Source organism: Grampus griseus (assembly GCF_964374135.1).
Source record: "Grampus griseus genome assembly, chromosome: 20".
Lineage (NCBI taxonomy): Eukaryota > Metazoa > Chordata > Mammalia > Artiodactyla > Delphinidae > Grampus > Grampus griseus.
This window is the reverse complement of record NC_139014.1, coordinates 39420270-39439091: the sequence shown is the minus strand read 5'-3', so window position 1 is coordinate 39439091 and position 18822 is coordinate 39420270. Positions and strand designations below refer to the sequence as shown.

Here is an 18822-nt window from a genome sequence, read left to right as displayed (position 1 = left end):
GCAGAGAGCAGTTGGCCCCTCGTTAGAACTGGCCCTGGGCGCCCCCTCCACCTCACCCGCCCACCGGAACCTGGCTCTGCCACCCGGGAGTGCGAGTCTGCCTCTCTTCATCTGGGCCTGGGAGTCCTCAGGGCCCCCCAGGCCTACCCACACCTGTTCCTCCTGGGCCTTTGCTGCTGAACCCCTGGGAGGGGTCAGCCTGGTGACCCTGGGGGCCCAGGGCTCTGTCCTGTCTGGGGCCAGTGGGCCAGGCAGCACGTGGGCCGGGGGGCAGGGCCGGTCCCTTGGGTGGCACGGCCCCTCCTCCCAGCCTTTACTCATTAGCCAGACTGTGTGGTGCCCCGGCCGGCTGGGCGAGGCTGGCTGCGTGGGTGCTCTGGCCTGTGGCGTGGCTGCTGCCCGGGCTCGGAATGGACGGCCCCCAGGACATGGTCCCCCCGGGCCGAGGGAGCCGCTGCCCTGCCCTCCGCAGGCTGGTCCCTGTCGGCTTCGGGGCCGAGGCGAGGACGCTCGTTGTCCTTTCTGGACCCCTGGTAAGGAGGCGGCGGTGGGTGGAGGGCCGCCACCCAGGCATGACGCGAGGGCCGGGCGGGGGCTGCTCACGACCTTGCCCAGAAACTGCCCATGATGACCGTGTCCAGGTGGCCCCAGGGGCTGCTGCCCAGAGCCTGGCAGGGCCTGACCCCCTCAGCAGCGGGCAGCCCCCCTCCTCCCCCCGCCCCCCACCCCCGTCAGAAGGGGCAGGCGTGTCCTTCTTCGGGAACCCACGGGAAGGCTGGGCTGAAAGCCGAGAGGGCGAGTGAGGTCCCCTGCTGCAGGGGAAAGGCAGCCTCTGCCTGTTTTATTTCCAAAGGGAAAATGGCTTAGATGCGTTTTTTCCTGACCGTAGAGACTAAGAAATATGTGCTCGCTCTAAGAGTTTCAGTCAACACGAAAAGTTAGAAAACACTTCTTTCTAATCCCAGCCCCTGGACAGAGCCGTTCCTAAGGTTTTGGTGTCTTGAACCCTGCTCCTCTGTGCGTGGCCTGACGAGCTGGTGACGATAGCGTCGCCAGCGGTACCCTCTCCAGCCCCCGTGCTGGGTGCTGCTTGGCGGGGAGACCGGGGCTCAGGGGTTAACGCAGTTGCGCAGCGGGGGATGGGGTGGGACCCGGGCCTCCCATCACCCAGCCTGGCTGCTGCAGCAGCCTCGGCCGCATGCTCGCTCCCCCGCTCTGGGTGACTTGCCCTGTGGCCTCGAGGGGCTTTTGCGGGTCTTTGCTCCGCCTCGCGGGGCCTGGAGAGCCTCTCTGGTGGGGCTGGGCTGTGAGGGGTCGGTAGGACTGAGGGGCCCTTGACCGTGGCCGCCGTCCTCCAGTTCCTCTTCCAGATGCTGAACTTCATGACCTACGTCGTGAGCTCGGTGTTCTGCGGACACCTGGGCAAGGTGGAGCTGGCGGCAGTGACCCTCTCGGTGGCCGTGAGTACGGCCAGGGCCGCAGGGACCTTCCCCCCGGGCTCCGGGGAGAAGAGACGGCCGAAGGGCACAGCTGGACCTTAGGGCCTCGCCCAAGGCACACCCCACGGCGCGGGCAGGGCCCGGCCAGGACGGGTCACGGGCTGCTGGGCACCCCCCCAGGCGCAGGGTCCCCCTCGGGCTCCGCCTGACAGACTGCGCTCTCCCGTGTGTGCCTCCAGTTCGTCAATGTCTGCGGAGTTTCCATTGGATTTGGCTTGTCCTCGGCCTGTGACACCTTAATGTCCCAGGTAGGTGGGCCTCCGAGAGCCTGGCGGGGCAGAGCCAGTCCTTCAGCTGCTGCAGAAACGGTGGGGCTGGGGGCCCACCTGAGGCCCCGTAATGTACGCTGGATCTGGGAGCTCGTCAGGCCCTGGGCCAGGGCAGCTGTCCCTGGCACACCCACCCCCAAGGGCCACGTGCTGCAGGGACCAGACCCTCCCCTTGAAAAGAGCCCGGGCAGCCGGGGGAGAGAGCCCTGGAGGGAAAGACAGTCCCCTGACCTCGAGTGCGAGGGCCCACGGACGGGGCCTCCAGTTCTCGGGGGCCCACAGCCCAGCGGGGCTCAGCTCCGGGGGTCCCGGGCTCACGGTGGGCCTGGCTGCCGCTCACCCCCAGGGAGACTTGGCAGGTGCTCTCGCGCCGGGGGGCGGGGGGCGATGCCTCCCCCATCGGGAGCTGTTGGCGAGCCAGGCACGACGGGCGGACGGAGGCTGGGGCTCAGCAAACAGCTGCTGCTGTCCCTCTGTGAGCAGGCCGAGCCCCCGCAGTGGCCGTCCCGGGTGCGATGGAGGGCTGCCCCACCCCGCCCTGCCGGGAGCCTGCGGTGCCCGCCCGCCCCCCAGCCCTGGCAGGGCCCCCGGGGCAGCGGGCAGGTGCGCGGGGCATGGGCGCTGACCCGCTGTGTTTCAGAGCTTCGGCAGCCCCAACAGGAAGCACGTGGGAGTCATCCTGCAGCGCGGCGCGCTGGTTCTGCTGCTCTGTTGCTTTCCCTGCTGGGCGCTCTTCCTCAACACCCAGCACATCCTGCTGCTCTGCAGGCAGGACCCGGCCGTGTCCAGGTACCCCGGGCGGGGGGACCCCTGGCGAAGCCCACCCCCGGGCCCCGCGCTTCTCTGGGCCCCGAGCTGTCGCGAGCGCGGCCCCTCTGGGACGTTGCGGGGTTGCTTTGGAGTTGCTCCCGTGCAGCCTGCTGCTCCAGCCGTGGCCAGCAGGGGGCAGACGAACGGCCAGTTTTAACTGAGGAGGAAAAGACCGGATTTGCGTGGTGTTTGTGTTTGTGTCCCAGCGTGTGGTTGGAGCCTCAGAGATGCTTTTTGAAGAAGTGAAGGGTGCACCACCCCAAATTCCAAACAGTGGAAACAGGACTGAGCCCGACTTCTGATGAATCACGTGCTTTGTTATTAATTTTAGATTTGGCCCCTCTTGGGAACACCTTGCTTGTTTAATATTATGCGCATGGAATTTGGTTATTTCTTGATGTGATAGAACCTTTTTTCTGCCTTACAAACCACACGTCACCCCGAATTCAAGTTCCTCAGCCCTGAGACCCCGTGGTTGGGTCCTTGGGCCCCTCCTCCTGCGCCTTCCTAGCACGTGGTGGCAGCCTCCCCCAACCACTGAGGTTCCACTTGACTTGGGGGTCTTGTCTCAGGGGTGAAGCCTGCTGAAGCCTCTCCTCACACCCGGGGGCGCAGGCTGCTCCGCTCAGAGCCCTGGTTCTCCCGCAGGCTGGCCCAGGAGTACGTGCATGTTTACATCCCAGCGCTCCCGGTAAGTCTTCTGCTGAACTTGGGGAGGTTGGGCCCACAGTCCCCGAGATTCTGGCTTTTTGCCTGTCTCCCCATCAGCTGGGGAGGCCATCGGCCCTCATGCTGGCGGCCGAAGGGGCCAGAGAAAAGTTCTCATTTTGGTTGGTGCAGATTGAACTTTTAAAAAGTAGCATGGGGACTTCCCTGGCAGTCCAGGGGTTAAGACCCCGCACTTCCATTGCAGGGGGCACAGGTTCAATCCCTGGTCGGGGACTGCAATCCCACATGCCGCGCAGCAAGGTCAAAAAAAAAGGAAAAAGTTATTACAATATTATTATTTTTTAAATGTAGCACAACATGTTTTTCTGATTAGAAAACCATTTATGGGAGAAATTCTGGAAAGCCTGGGGAAGAAAAAATTCAAATCTGTAATCCTACCACTCAGAGAGAACACAGGTTAATCCTTCTCTCCAGGATTATTTCTCTTCGTGGGCATGTGTGTTCAAACATACAGACTCATGTGTAGTGTGAAACGGGGCCAATGTGTGTATGTTGTATTATAACCTGTTTTTTCCCTTTCAAATAAATACGTCATTAGTCTCTTGATAGCCTTCCACAGTATCCATTTCAAAGGCGATGTGGTATCCCCTAGTGCCATAATTTATTAACCAATCCCTACATGTTAGGTATTTAGGTTGTTTGCAATAGTCACTATTATAAACTAGATTGTGATAAACATTCTTATAGAAAAATCTTTGTGAACATATGGAATGATTTCCTTAAGATGCGTTATTGGAATTAGAGTTGCTCTGTCAATGGCTTTTTTTTTTTTCCTTTTAATTAATTAATTTATTTTAAATTTTTGGCTGTGTTGGGTCTTCGTTTCTGTGCGAGGGCTTTCTCTAGTTGTGGCAAGCGGGGGCCACTCTTCATCGTGGTGCGCGGGCCTCTCACTGTCGTGGCCTCTCTTATTGCGGAGCACAGGTTCCAGACGCGCAGGCTCGGTAGTTGTGGCTCACGGGCCTAGTTGCGCCCCGGCATGTGGGATCTTCCCAGACCAGGGCTCGAACCCGTGTCCCCTGCATCGGCAGGTGGACTCTCAACCACTGCGCCACCAGGGAAGCCCCGATACTTTTGACTTAAGAGTTTTTAATGCATAGTAACAGTCCCATAAATCCCATCCTTTATGACGTCTGTCTTTGGGCTTAAAAACAATGAACCCATTGTAAATTGTAGAAGCATTTGCCTATATTTTCTCTGAACCCTTTCAATGGTTTTTCTCGTTACATTTAAGACCGTAATCTAACAAACTTTTTCTAAGACTCATTGAATATTCTCTCCTTTCTCTGTTAATTTATTAAATACTAAATAAGCAGTCCATTCACTCCGATCAGTTTCTGAGATTCAAGACCTGCCCAGTGGTCTGTGTGTCCACCCCCAACCCATTGCTACACTGTTTGATTTGCTGTGGTTCAGTGCACGCGGTACCAGGTGGCAGTGCTGTTTCGGGGGAGTCCATCTTCTCATCTCCGGCACCCCCTATCCTCCTCTGCACACCAGCACTGGGGATAGAGCTCTTAAGGAGGGGGCTGGGAAGGGGGCGGGTCGGGGTGAATGCGTGCGGGGTGCCCACAGGGGATGCCAGGCCTGGCAGGGAGCCCCAGCCTCACCCTCCTCCTGTCTGGAAGGCCAGTGCCATGACCTCTTTGGGGCCTGGCCAGCTCCACATTTCTTCTGTATCATGGAAACCACCTGAAAAGTCTGGTTTTTCTCCTCCGAGCCTTTGGCTATTCAGACCAAGTGAAGGTATCTTGTCAAACAGGGCCATTGGGGCTGTGTCAGAGGGAAACATCACGTTATCGCTGTGGCAGCAACTTTTTTATCAAATAAACAAACTCCCTCCTGTACAATGGTGCTGCAGAGTTTAACTACCAATAAAATAAGAATCATAATGATTCTTAACGTTTACATGATGCTTACCTTATTCTTGGAGCACTTAAATGAGCCAAATACTGTTTTGTAAGCACTTTGCAGTGTTAACTTTGTATATGAATGTATATATAAACAGTAGGGATTCACACGCATGTTATTGTGTGTGAGGAAACTGAGGCACAGAGAGGTTAAGTAACTTGCCCAAGGCCACACAGCTCACAAGAGGCAGAGCCAGCGTCTGAGCCCAGCTCCTTGCTCTTGCTGACTGAGCGGTGCTGAAGAGAGGCGGAGGGCTGAGGGGAGGGTGCACAGGGGGTGCAGGCCCCGGGCCAGGCCTTGACAGAGGGCGGAAAGGACAGGGCAGTGCCCCCGACACACACACTGACGCACAGGCCCTCTCTGTCCTCGGCAGACGGGGAAAGGCCCACCACCCCCGTGGGGTCTCCCACCTGCTCTGCTGAGGCTGCTGCTGCCACACCCCTGGGTGCCCCCCCGCTCCCTCAGTCCAAGGCCTGCCCCCTCCAGGTCCTTGTCTCTGGCGGCTCGAGCCAGGCCCAGGGTGTCCCGACCTGTGGGTTTGGGCTCAGGAGCCCTGCGGCTCTCAGGCCACCTCCCTGCTGGTCCCAGGCCGGGGGCTGGAGCGCAGGTCAGCACACAGCCCATCTCTGGGGTCCCAGAGGTACCGTGGTGAGGCAGTTGCCCCACCTCATCTAAGAAGTGTCCGTTAGTGTCCGTGTGGTGGTGTTTTGATAGTTGTTGCTTACTTCGCGTGTGTGTTTATTTTATACAGGCAAATTTTCTTTACAGCCTGCTGGCCAAATATCTGCAAAATCAGGTAGGGGTCCCTGGCCGGAGCTGCCCCCAGCCCCCACCCTGTTCCAGTGGGCGGGGTGCCCGGGGTCCCCTCTGCGCTTTGCCCCATCCTGATCGCCACACGGGGGCCCTGGAGGAGCTGCGTGTCCCCAGCCTCCGCCCACCCCCCTCAGTCTCACCCTCACCTACTTCAGGGCATCATGTGGCCCCAGGTCCTCAGCGGCGTCGTGGGCAACTGCGTCAACGGGCTGGCCAACTACATCCTGGTTTCCGTGCTGGGCCTGGGGGTCAGGTGAGCACCGGGGCTGGGGGCCCAGCATCTGGGGGTCGTGGGGAACTGGGGGCTGCTGATCCCTGGGGTTCTGGGGACCCGCTGCCAAGGAGATGGGGTGAGGAGCCACTGCCCACTCCTGCCCGGCCTGCCCGAAGGGGCCCAGAGTGGGTCTCCCCCGGATGGGGCCCATCCCGGGATGGGGTGCCGGCAGAGCCAGGCCCGTGGCCCTTCCCGCCCGGGCCCGGACTCAGCCGTGGCCCCAGCCCTGCCGTCCCTGCTCTGCCAGGGGCTCGGCCTGTGCCAACACGGTCTCCCAGTTCACGCAGGCCATCTTCCTGCTGCTCTGCGTCGTGAAGAAGAAGCTGCACCTGGACACGTGGGCAGGTGCGAGGGCCGCCCTTCCTGGGGGCGGAGCGGGCAGGTGGCAGGCGGGGTCCCAGCTGCAGCCCGTTGCAGGAGGCCTGGCCCGGGCCTGCCCGCACGTCCCTCAGGGCCCCCTCCCCGGCCCCCCCAACCCCCGCCCCAAGGCCCGGGCTTCCCCATCCAGTGTGCCAGGGGGCAGGGCCCTGCTGCGGACAGGCCCAGGGAGCTCTCTGCCGGCTCCCCGGTCTCGGGATGGAGGAGCAGCACGGGTGGTCGGCAGCGGCGGTGCCCACGTTGTTTGCTGAAGCTTCACGACAGCTCGTTAGCCCCGGTTATTTACGTGGAGGAAGCTGGTGCAGAGAGGGTTTGTCATTGGCCCCAAAGGCCAGAGGTGTTACGTGGTGGAGCCTGGACCGAACCCGTTCCCAGCCCTCAGGTTCTGAGCCCTTAGCCCCTGAGACAACGCCAGGGGCACTGGCCAGGCATCCTCCTCCCCCCACGAGCCCCCTCCAGCCCCCACCAGCGCTGGGGCCGCTGACTAGCCCCCCACAAGACTCCCAGGTGCCCGGGCCGAAGGCAGGGGGCGGGGCAGGGGGCGGGGCCGCAGGGTGGACCGCGGCTCAGCTGGCGGGCCTCTGCTCCTAGGCTGGTCCAGCCAGTGCCTGCAGGGCTGGGGCCCCTTCTTCCGCCTGGCCGTGCCCAGCATGCTCATGACTTGCATTGAGTGGTGGGCCTACGAGATCGGGAGCTTCCTCATGGGTACGTGGACAGCAGGGTGCGGGGAGCCGCGTGGGCCGCCCCCCAGCTCAGGACCCCCTCTCCCGGATGGACGGTCTCCCAGCCCGGCCCGTCTCCCCACCGGGCCGTGAGCTCCCGACGCTGCCCGGCGTAGGCCTGGCACTGAGTGGACGCCCGGGCGTGGTCAGTCAGCGAGGGAGTGAGGTCCCGCTGATGCGTGAGCAGCTGTGGGCGTCGCCTGGCACATTGTGTGCTCATCAGCGGACTCGGTCCAAACAGCCAGGGCTGGGGTGGCCCCTAGAGACCCTTCCAGTCCACCCCTGACCCAATCAGAGATGAGAACGTGGACCCCAAGAGTTAGGTGGTCCGGAGTCACCCGGCAGGGCTGAGAACTGAACTCTGCTTTCCCGCCCCTGGTCCAGTTTTTCCCTTCTTCATCACACCTCGTACACAGAGGAGAGACCCTGACCCTGTAACACCTGGGCAGGGGTCTCCTGGAGGGCTGGAGCCCAAGCGGGAGCGTCCTTTGCTGCATCTGCCCTTGGAAACCACTGGCCCCTTGGCCCCCGAGCGAGGAGCTTGCTGTCAGCCCAGGGCTGTGGGCTGGCCGGCCGGGCACTCACCATGTCCCCCGCCACCCCCAGGCCGGCTCAGCGTGCTCGACCTCTCTGCGCAGGCCATCATCTACGAGGTGGCCACTGTCGTCTACATGGTGAGGCTTGATGGGGACGCCTTCGCCATGCCCTGCCCCCAGCCCGGCCCCCTGACGGCCTGGGGGTGTCAGAGGAGGGGGGGCTGTCCCCTCAAAGGCTGTCTCTGTCTCCCGAGGGACCCTCTGGACCTCCTGCACCCACCAGGCCCAGGCCCTGCCAGCACACGTGGCCCACGGCTGCTCTGCTGAATTCACAATGTTGCCATTGTTTTGAATTAATTGGCACCATTTAAAATAGGGAGATTTCACATCACAATCTAGATATTGGCATTTTTTTGAAAAAATGGGACATGCCACTTAGCAGTGAGCCCACGTTCCTGCACACCCCAGCTGGTGGGCGCTGGGGAACAGTGGCCCTCGTGAGGGCATTTCCTCGCGTCCACCGTGGACCCCGCAGCTCCTTCCTCTCCCCCGGACACGTGGATTGTCCCGTGTCACTCGTGTAGCATTTGCCGGCCTCTTGGGCCATGCAGTCTGTGACCCTAGCTTTAATCAAAAATCATCACGCACTAAACTAATTTATAAGGTGATTCTTGTTACGGATGGCTTCCGCTGAATCTTTTCTTCTCACGGGGAGCTTTTCTAACATAGTTAAGACCACATCCACCTCTTTTTTTTTTTTTTTAATTTTTATTTATTTATTTTTGCGGTACGCGGGCCTTTCACTGTTGTGGCCTCTCCCGTCGCGGAGCACAGGCTCCGGATGCGTAGGCTCCGGATGCGCAGGCTCAGCGGCCATGGCTCACGGGCCCAGCCGCTCCGCGGCATGTGGGATCTTCCCGGACCGGGGCACGAACCCGTGTCCCCTGGATCGGCAGGCGGGCTCTCAACCACTGCACCACCAAGGAAGCCCCCACATCCACCTCTTTAACATGCGTTTACTCCTGAGTTTCCGGCAGTGCGTTGATTTCGGTTGCCTGTGATGTCTGACGGCCCGGCCCGGTGGGTTTGGCCCTGGGTAGCCCAGCCCACCTCCCAGGTCTCGGCCTGTCGCCAGCAGCCTCGCGGGCCCCGCCCCCCGGGACACATCGTGCCTCCCTCTCGGCCCCCGGGGCAGGAGGGGGGCTCTAACCACCACACCTTCTTTTCTCTGATCCCAGATTCCCATGGGGCTCAGCATCGCAGTCTGTTTCCGAGTGGGGACGGCCCTGGGAGCCGCAGACACCGTGCAAGCCAAGCGATCTGCCGTCTCAGGCACCCTCTGCACAGGTGGGTGGGGTCGGGACCTAGGCGGGGGAGGGCTTGGGAGCCAACAGTTCACCTTCCAAACCTGTCATACCTGCCACGTGGCCTAGAGCAGCCCCTCTGACCAGCAGCAAGCCTGCTGTGCCCCTTCTGCTCCTTCCCTGCCGCTGGGGTTCTGGGCTGTCAGTTTCCATCACTTAGTGCGACTCTGGGAAAGCCGGTCCCCCTTTGACCCTGCCCTGCCAGCATTTCCACGAGCTTGGGACCTGCCCATCCCAGCCCTCAGAGTGGCCCCATCTATGTCCATCCTGCCTCTGCTTTCTGCAGCTGTCAGGCTCAGATCAGCTCCTCGTGCAGAGCAGTGGCTCTCAGGCTTCAGCCCTGGGGGTGGGGTAGGGGTGCGTGTGTGAAAACACAGAACCCCACCTGCCGGAGTTTCTGACCCCGTAGGTCGGAGGTGATGGTCTGAGAATATGCATCCTCTAACCAGCTACCAACGACGCTGCTGCAGCCGGTGCAGGGACCCCACTTTGCGAACCACAGGAGGAAGGGCGTTTCACATGCGGTGCCCTCCTTGCCAGACCACAAACGAGGGTCTTAGTCCAAGTGAACGTGGGGTGGGGCTGGACGGGTGGAAGCTGGGCCGTGCCTTTGGTCTCTTACAGTTGGCACCTCGCTGGTCGTGGGCACCCTGTTGAGCCTCCTGAGGAGTAACCTGGGCCACATCTTTACCAATGACGAGTAGGTAATCAGTTCTCTCACTTCTGGGGATGCCAGGTGCTCCCCACCTGGTCCCCAGAGACGCCCCCTCTACCGCTCACCTGTCGGTAGACAGGGCACCAACCAGGGGGCAAGGTGAAATTTGGGGGCTTCTCGGGGGGTTAAGACGTGTGTCCCCCAGACACAGGGAAACTCAGAGACAGGAGCATCTGTTACGTTGGCGTGGGGCAGGGGCAGAATAGAAGGGACGCGAAGGGCACTCCAAGGATGCGCTCGTGTCTTACCGCTCCCGTTCTCCCACAGGGAAGTGGTCGCCTTGGTCAGCAAGGTCCTGCCGCTTTACGTCGTCTTCCACCTGTTTGAGGCAGTCTGTGTGAGTCCTGCTCTGACCCGCCCCCCCACATTCACGCACCCTCCCCGAGGCCGGTCAGGGCTGTGAGCGTTAGCTCACCGATTCGCAGAGAGGGCTGACCGGAGAAGCGTCCGAAGTGTCCGCTCGTGTTGGTTCTGTCACTCAAAATAATGAATCCCCTTCTGCTGTGCAATTCCAACACGCCAGAGACGCACGCAGATGAGCAGAGTCCTGAACACTGGCCCCAGTGTAAACTCACGAATCCGTTCCTTCCTCGTTCCCCGGAGCGGGGGCCAGGAGCAGTTGCGCCAGTTGCCAGAGCAAAGGGACACTTCGGAGGGGTGGGTCGGCCCAGAGTACAGCGGGCCTGACTTCCTGCTCCTGGGATCGCTAAAGGGCAGGTCCCGTGTAGTGCAGGTTTGAACTATGTGAACTTGTAAAAGCGTGGCAGAAAGCAAGCAAGCACTGAAGTCTCATTTGATAAGCAGCGTCTTGAAATTCTGGGTCTTCTACGTCACATCTCGGGTCCCGTGAATCCTTCAGGAAGGCATCCCGAGCGTAAAACCCACATCTCTTCGTGCAGTGAGTGCTTAGCTAGCAGCACAGAACACTGGGGCGGACACCTGCACGAGAATTATTATCAACTCTTACGGAAAATAAATAACCTTGGGGGAAACTATTCGTGGAGGATTTCTCCAAAAGCCCCAGTGCTCTCTGCCCAGTTCCCTGTTTGTCCCAGGACTGGCCTTTGAATTTAGCCGGGCAGATACCTGGCGCACGTTTCTGACCTCAGCAGGACCGCTTGCTCTGGGCTGGTCAAATCCATAGCTTTTCCCGCAGAACGTTAAGAGAAACTAGCTGATGGGTTCTGTTATTGCTTTTGTCATGGGCTGGTGTTAAGGACACTGTTATTACTTTTTCTCTAGCTCCAAGGTGAGGCCACGGCTGAGAGATTCCTGCTGCAATGTAAGGTCAGGGGGTGCTCTGGCTTCTAAATGTTCTGAAGGCAGCACCTCTCCGTTCAGTTTGCCCACCAGGGAACCCGAGGCAGACGTGCAGTTAGCAATTGCAAGGGACCTTAGAGCTTGTGTTTCTGCATCTATCATCTTTCCCCCCGGCTAGATCTATATCATTCTTTTTCTTTTTTTTTAAATTTATTTATTTATTTTTGGCTGCATTGGGTCTTCGTTGCTGCGTGCGGGCTTTCTCTAGTTGCGGCGAGCGGGGACTACTCTTTGTTAAAGTGCGTGGGCTTCTCATGGCAGTGGCTTCTCTTGTTGTGGAGCATGGGCTCTAGGTGCACGGGCTTCAGTAGTTGTGGCGTGTAGGCTCAGTAGTTGTGGCATGCGGGCTCAGTAGTTGTGGCATGCAGGCTCTAGAGCGCAGGCTCAGTAGTTGTGGCGCACAGGCTTAGTTGCTCCATGGCATGTGGGATCTTCCCGGACCAGGGCTTGAACCCGTGTATCCTGTACTGGCAGGCGGATTCCTAACCACTGTGCCACCAGAGAAGACCCGATCTCTACCATTCTTAATTTATGTGTTCCATGGACCTAATCTTTATCTTATATTTTTTATAACTTTCTTGAGTTTTAATTTACATACTATAAATTCATTTTAAGTACATAAGTCAATCCTTTGAAATAAATTTATACTTGTGCAGCCAGCACTGCAATCCAGTTTTAGAATATTTTCATCACCCCCCCAAAATTCCTGGGGCCTGTTTTTTTTTTAATTAATTAATTTATTTTTGCCGTGTTGGGTCTTTGTTTCTGTGCGAGGGCTTTCTCTAGTTGTGGCAAGCGGGGGCCACTCTTCATCACATGCGTGGGCCTCTCACTATCGTGGCCTCTCTTGTTGCGGAGCACAGGCTCCAGACGCGCAGGCTCAGTAGTTGTGGCTCACGGGCCTAGTTGCTCCGTGGCATGTGGGATCCTCCCAGGCCAGGGCTCGAACCCGTGTCCCCTGCATTAGCAGGCAGGCTCTCAACCACTGCGCCACCAGGGAAGCCCCATGGGGCCTGTTTTGAAGTCACTCCCTGCTCCCATGGCCAGCCCTAGGCAATCCACTGACTTGCTTTCTGTCTGTGTGAACTTGCCTTTTCTGAATATTTCATAGACATGGAATCATATAGTATAATCATACAGTCTTTCGTGTCTGGTTTCGTTCACTTAGTGAAATGCTTTTGCGGTTTGTCCATGTTGTAGCATTTTTCAGGACTTCATTTCTTTTTTGTGGCCGAATGGTGGTCCCTTGTGTGGCTGTAACATGCTTGGCCTACCCATTCATCAGGTGATGAACGTTTAGGTTGTTTTCAGTGTTGGCTGTTGTGACTAAGGCTGCTGGGAACACTCACGTACAAGTCATCATGTGCACGTATGTTTTTGCTCCTCTTGGTAGAGTCCTAGGATTTGACTTGTTAGGTTGAAGCATAAGTTTATTTTTAACTTTCTAAGAAACCATTAATCTGTTTTCCCAAGCAGCTGTACCATTTTACATTCCCACCAGCAATATATGGGGATTCCAGTTCCTCCCCCTCCCTTGCCAATTCTTGGTATTGTTTGTCTTAAAACTTTAAAAACAGATTTTATTGTTAAGACCGGTTTTGGGTTTACAGAAAGATTGAGAAAATACAGCGAGTTCCCATAAACCCCTCTCTCTCCTCCTTTCCCCTTTTATTTACATCCGGTATTAGTGCAGGACATTTGTTTAGTTGAAAGAATATTGATACATTATAATTAAGTCCATCGTTCTCCATAGGGTTCATTGCTGGCCTTGTACAGTCTATGGATTTTGACAAAGGTATAATGACATGGACCCACCATTATAGAATCATACGAGATACAAACTACTATATATAAAATAGATAAACAACCAGGTCCTACTGTATAGCACAGGGAACTGTATTCAACATCCTGTAATAAACCATAGTGGAAAAGAATATATATATCTATATATATCTATATCTGAGTCACTTTGCTGTACAGCAGAAACTAACACAACATTGTGAATCAACTATACCTCAATTAAAAAAAAAGAATCATGGGAGGTCCCTGGTGGCCTAGTGGTTAGGATTCGGCACTTCCGTTGCCGTGGCCCGGGTTCAATCCCTGGTCAGGTAGGGCCAAAAAAAAAAGGAATCATATGCATAATTTCACTGCCATAAAAATCCTCTCTGCTCCCCCTGTTCATGCCTCCCCTTCTCCCGCTGTCCCCCTCCCTCACCTGCTGGCCATCTCTGATCTTTTTATTGTCTCTGTAGTTTTGCCTTCTCCAGTGTCTTATAGTTGGAGTTAAACAGCACGTAGCCTTTTCAGGTTGGCTTCTTTCATTTAGTCATGTGCACGTAAGGGGCCTCCACTGGGTCTTTTCGTGGCCTGACAGCTTGTTTCTTTTTAGCACTGATGCTTCACTGTCTGGACGGACCACATTAAAGGACATTGGGGTTGCTTCCAAGTTTGGCGAATTATGAATAAAGCTGTGAACATTATTGTGCAGGTTTTTGTGTGGACATAGTTTTCAACTCTTTCTGCAAATCCCTGCCTGCATGATGGTTGGATAGCATGGTAATATTATGTTTAGCTTTGTAAGAAATTGCCCTACTGCCTTCCAAAGTGGCTGCACCATTTTGCACTCCCATCAGCGATCGGTGAGAATTCCTGTTGCTCTGCATCCTCGCCGGAATTTGGTGTTGTCAGTGTTTTGATCCTAGTCGTTCTAACGGTGTGTAGCGGTGTCTCATTGCTATTGTAACTTGTAACTTGCGACTGACGCGTAATGTGGAGCATCTTTTCGTACGCTAATTTGCCATCAGTGTGTCTTCTTTGGTGAGGTGTCTGTTCAGAGCCCATTTTAAGATTGGCTTGTTTTCTCATTGTTGTGTTTTAAGAGCTTTTGTTTAGTTTGTTTTTAATTTCTATTTTTATTGGAGTATAGTCGATTTACAATGTTGTGTTAGTTTCAGGTGTACAGCAAAGTGATTCGGTTATACATGTATACATTGTAAAATGTATTCTTTTCCATTATGGTTTATCTCAGGATATTGAACATAGGTCCCTGTGCTATACAGTAGGACCTTGTTGTTTATCCATCCTATATATAATAGTTTGCATCTACCAATCTCAAACTCCCAGTCCATCCCTCCCACACATCCCTCCCCCAATAATTCTTTATATGTTCTACACATAAGTCCTTTATCAGGTATATGATTTGCAAGCCCAGTCTGTGGCTTGACTTTAATTTTCTTATTTATTTATTTATTTAAAAAAAATAACTATTTTTATTTTTGGCTGCATTGGGTCTTCGTTGCTGTGTGCGGGCTTTCTCTAGTTGCGGCGAGCGGGGGCTACTCTTCGTTGTGGTGTGCCGGCTTCTCATTGCAGTGGCTTCTCTTGTTGTGGAGCATGGGATCTAGGTGCACAGGCTTCAGTAGTTATGGCGCGTGGGCTCAGTAGTTGTGGCACACGGGCTTAGTGGCTCCGTGGTATGTGGGGTCTTCCCGGACCAGGGCTCGAACCCGTGTCCTCTGCATTGGCAGGCGGATTCTTTTTTTTTTTTTCTTTTCTGTACGCGGGCCGCTCGCTGTTGTGGCCTCTCCCGTTGCGGAGCACAGGCTCCGGATGCGCAGGCTCAGCGGCCATGGCTCATGGGCCCAGCCCCTCCGCGGCATGTGGGATCTTCCCAGACCGGGGCACGAACCCGTGTCCCCTGCATCGGCAGGCGGACTCTCAACCACTGCGCCACCAGGGAAGCCCGGCAGGCAGATTCTTAACCACTGTGCCACCAGGGAAGCCCGCTCATTTTCTTATCTTTTGAGCTGCAAAAGTTTGCACTTTTAATGTAGTCCAGTTTCTCATTTTCTTTTCTTTTATGGCTCACGCTTTTGCTGTCATATATAAGAAATCTTTGCCTAACCCAAGGTCACAAAGATTTTCTCCTATGAATTCTTCTAGACATTTTATAGTTTTAGGTCCTACACTTACGTTTATGATTCATTTTGAGCCCATTTTTGTGTTTGGTACGAGGTAAGGGTCTACGTTTATTTTTGTGTGTGTGGGTATTCAAGAGTCCCAACACCATTCTTGGCGTGTGAAAGGCTATTTCCTCCCCAGTGAATTATCTTGGCACTTTGGTCAAAAATCAATTGGTTGTAAATGTAGTGATTTATTTATAGATTCATAATTCTGTTTCACTAATTCATATGCCCATCCTGTGCCAATACTACACTGTCTTAATTACTGTAGCTTTATAGTGAGCTTTGAAATAAGTTAGTATAAATCTTCCAACCTTGTTCTGTCTTTTTAATTGCTTTTGTTCTTCTAGATCCTTTGCATTTCCATATGTACGTTAGAACCAGCGTGTTAATTTCTACTAAAAAGCCTGCTGGGATTTTGAAAGGAATTGTATTGACTCTGCAGAGCAACTTTGGAGAATTGTCATCTTAACAGTATTGTTAAAATGGACATGGAATGTCTCTCCGACTCGTTAGATTTTCTTTAATTTACCTCAGCAATGTGCTGTAGTCTTCAGTGGTCAAAACCTTGCACTACTTTTGTTAAATTTATCCCCAAATATTTTGTTCTTTTTGATGGTATTATGAATGGAACTCTTAATTTCATTTTTAGGTTGTTCATTGCTAGTTTATAGAAAGATAATTGATCTTTGTTTATTGCTCTTTTATCCTGGGACCTTGTTAAACCTATTCTGGTAGTTTTTGGCGTGTGGAGTCCTTAAGGTTTTCTCCATATAGGATCATGTCGTCTGTGAATAAGGAGTTTTACTTCTCCCTTTCCGTCTGGCTAAACCTCCAGTACGATGTTGAGTGGAAGTGGCAAGAGCATACACCTGTGCCTTGTTCTCGATGTTAAAGGGAAAGTATTCAGCCTTTCAGCATTAAATATGTTATCTGTAAAATTTTTATACATGCCCCTTATTGAGGCTGAGGAAGAGCCCTTCTCCTAGTTTGAAACATTTTCTCATGAATGCGTGCTGGATTTTGTAGAATGCTTTTTCTGTATCTACTGAGATAATCACATGGTTTTGTCCTTTATTACTATGGTGTAATTACATTAATTGATTTTCAGATGTTTTACCTTGCATTCTTGGGATAAAACCCTCCTGATCATGGCGTGTGTCTTTTCTAATATATATCACTGAATTTGGTTTCCTAGTATTTTGTTAAAGATTTTGCGTGTACATTCATGAGAGATATTGGTCTGTGATTTTTATCTTTTCCTTTGTGATATCTTGATCTGGCTTTGGTATCAGCATATCATTGGCCTCCTGGAATGATTTTGAAAGTGTTCTCTCCTCATACCTATACATTTTGAGTTTGTGAAGGATTGGCATTATTTCTTCTTGAAACATGTGATAGAATTCACCAGTGAAGCCATCTGGGCTTTTGTCTGGCTTTTGTCAGAAGATTTTTAACTAGTTTAATTTATTTACTTGTTATAGATCTATTCACTTTCTATTTCTTTTTTAAAAAATTTATTTATTTTATTAATTTATTTTTGGCTGCGTTGGGTCTTTGTTGCTGTGCGCAGGCTTTCTCTAGTTGTGGCGAGCGGGGGCTACTCTTCGTTGCGGTGCGCAGGCTTCTCAATGCAGTGGCTTCTCTTGTTGCAGAGCACGGGCTCTAGGTGCGCGGGCTTCAGTAGTTGTGGCACGTGGGCTCAGTAGTTGTGGCTCGCGGGCTCTAGAGCGCAGGCTCAGTAGTTGTGGCGCATGGGCTTAGTTGCTCCGCAGCATATGGGATCTTCCCGGACCAGGGCTTGAACCCGTGTCCCCTGCATCGGCAGGTGGATTCTTAACCACTGCGCCACCAGCGAAGTCCCTCAGTTTCTGTTTCTTGTTGAGTTTGTTTTCATAATTGCCGGGGACCAGCCCCAGCTGGACAGGTTTCACCCAAAGGGGAGACGGAGTCGGCGTGGACAGAGCACAAGACACCTCAGAGGATGCAAGGATCTGACAAATTTATTTTTCGTGATTCCATAGCATTTATACTATAAAATAATCTCACTTTCAATCTTAACAACCTCATTCCCACGCCAAAAAATCCCCCACACAAGTCACAAAACAAAAGCTATTTACATCAACAGATTACATCAGCAGGTTAAACCGGTTAAATAGTCTTCTTATCGCTTATAGTCTCTTTCATCCTCCGTGGCCAGGCACACCCCGGTCACAGTCCAGGTCAGGAATGCAGTCTGCGGTTTCATCATTGTTCTTGTACCTGTATGTTCTGTTCAATCAGCCAATTATTCAAAGCATAAACTCAAGCACATGATTCTTTTAGCAACTATAAACATCTACAGGCTGTTTCCTTCTTCCTTTATAATCGAAACTTACCTACCCTATCTAATTTGCTATATACCCACTGCAGCATAAAACCTCCCCGCCACCATACCCAAGTGTTTCCTAACATATCTCTAACTCCCCAGGAGGGCCAAAACTCATTCAATTTGCCTCACAAATGCTCCTATTGTATTTCCCTGAACCCAACGCCCTGGCCTGGAAGTGGGGATTTCGGGTGTAGCCATTAAGGGAGCCGGAGTAATCACAATCTTTTTTGGTTTTACCCTAAGTTGGGGTCTTTCCCTAAACCCTCCATCGGAGCTGGAAATATTTCCCAACACTAATAGCAATCCCATAAAAATCACCTTAAGCAAAAGCAGGGGGGAACAAGGGGAACCACGCAGAGGAGAGCTTTGCTTCTCCATATTTGTACCTGACAGTACCAGCTTTGCTTGGCACTATGGGTCTCGTCCGTGCTGAGACTCAAAGGCACTTCCTACACGGCTCCCGGCATCTCCCCCTTTTTTATTTTTTAAAAAGGCAGTATGCAATTCCACTTTGGTTTTATATACACTCTGGAGGGCAGCTTGAATTAATCGGATGATGACTGGATTATTTGAATTTCTCCTGTATAATCAGAGTCAATTACTCCAGGCAAAACTGTTAAGCCAGATAAGGAAGTTGAACTCCTACCAATAATTAAACCCATTACTCCTGGGGGCAATGGACCTTTAATCCCAGTTGGTATTTTTATAACTGGAGAGTCAGGAGTTAGTATTGTTGCGGAGGTGGCACAGAGGTCCAATCCTGCGCTGCCTGGGGTGGCCCTAAACAATTCATCGATTCCCCTGAGGGAAGAAAGGGATTGAGCGTCTGGTAAATGGCCCCTATTGTTTGTTGGGCCCGGGGTTGGGCCCGAAGTAAGTTTCCCGAATTAGTTCCAGCAGGTGTACCTGGAAAAACAGGTGCAGGAAATATTGGCATCTGAACTCCAGCCTGAGGCACTGCAGAAACCCCATTAGGGGGAAGAATGTGTCCGTCCTTGTGATATTTACTCCTACACAATTTAGTCCAATGATTTCCTTTCCCACATCTTTGGCAAGGAGTCTTTGGGACCCCAACATTACCAGGAGATATCATTCTAACAGGACCTGCTGGAGGTATATTTTTATTAGGACATTCCCTACTAAAAT

The 18822-nt window shown here is 53.7% G+C and overlaps 1 protein-coding gene across 1 annotated transcript in view; it reads left to right on the top strand.

Annotated features, from left to right (window-relative positions):
* Nucleotides 1-410: 410 nt before the first annotated feature.
* Nucleotides 411-18822, top strand: part of LOC309838224 (multidrug and toxin extrusion protein 2-like) — a gene marked incomplete at its 5' end in the record, with an annotated part of 26429 nt that continues 8017 nt past the window's right edge. Inside the window, 13 exons of the mRNA XM_082679246.1 lie at nt 411-533; nt 1359-1460; nt 1679-1747; nt 2409-2557; nt 3227-3269; nt 5970-6014; nt 6187-6284; nt 6553-6650; nt 7275-7388; nt 8012-8079; nt 9180-9288; nt 9930-10005; nt 10288-10357. Of these exons, the coding sequence (XP_082535372.1) occupies nt 411-533; nt 1359-1460; nt 1679-1747; nt 2409-2557; nt 3227-3269; nt 5970-6014; nt 6187-6284; nt 6553-6650; nt 7275-7388; nt 8012-8079; nt 9180-9288; nt 9930-10005; nt 10288-10357 (1164 nt within the window). The remainder of the gene's footprint in view (nt 534-1358; nt 1461-1678; nt 1748-2408; nt 2558-3226; nt 3270-5969; nt 6015-6186; nt 6285-6552; nt 6651-7274; nt 7389-8011; nt 8080-9179; nt 9289-9929; nt 10006-10287; nt 10358-18822) is intronic.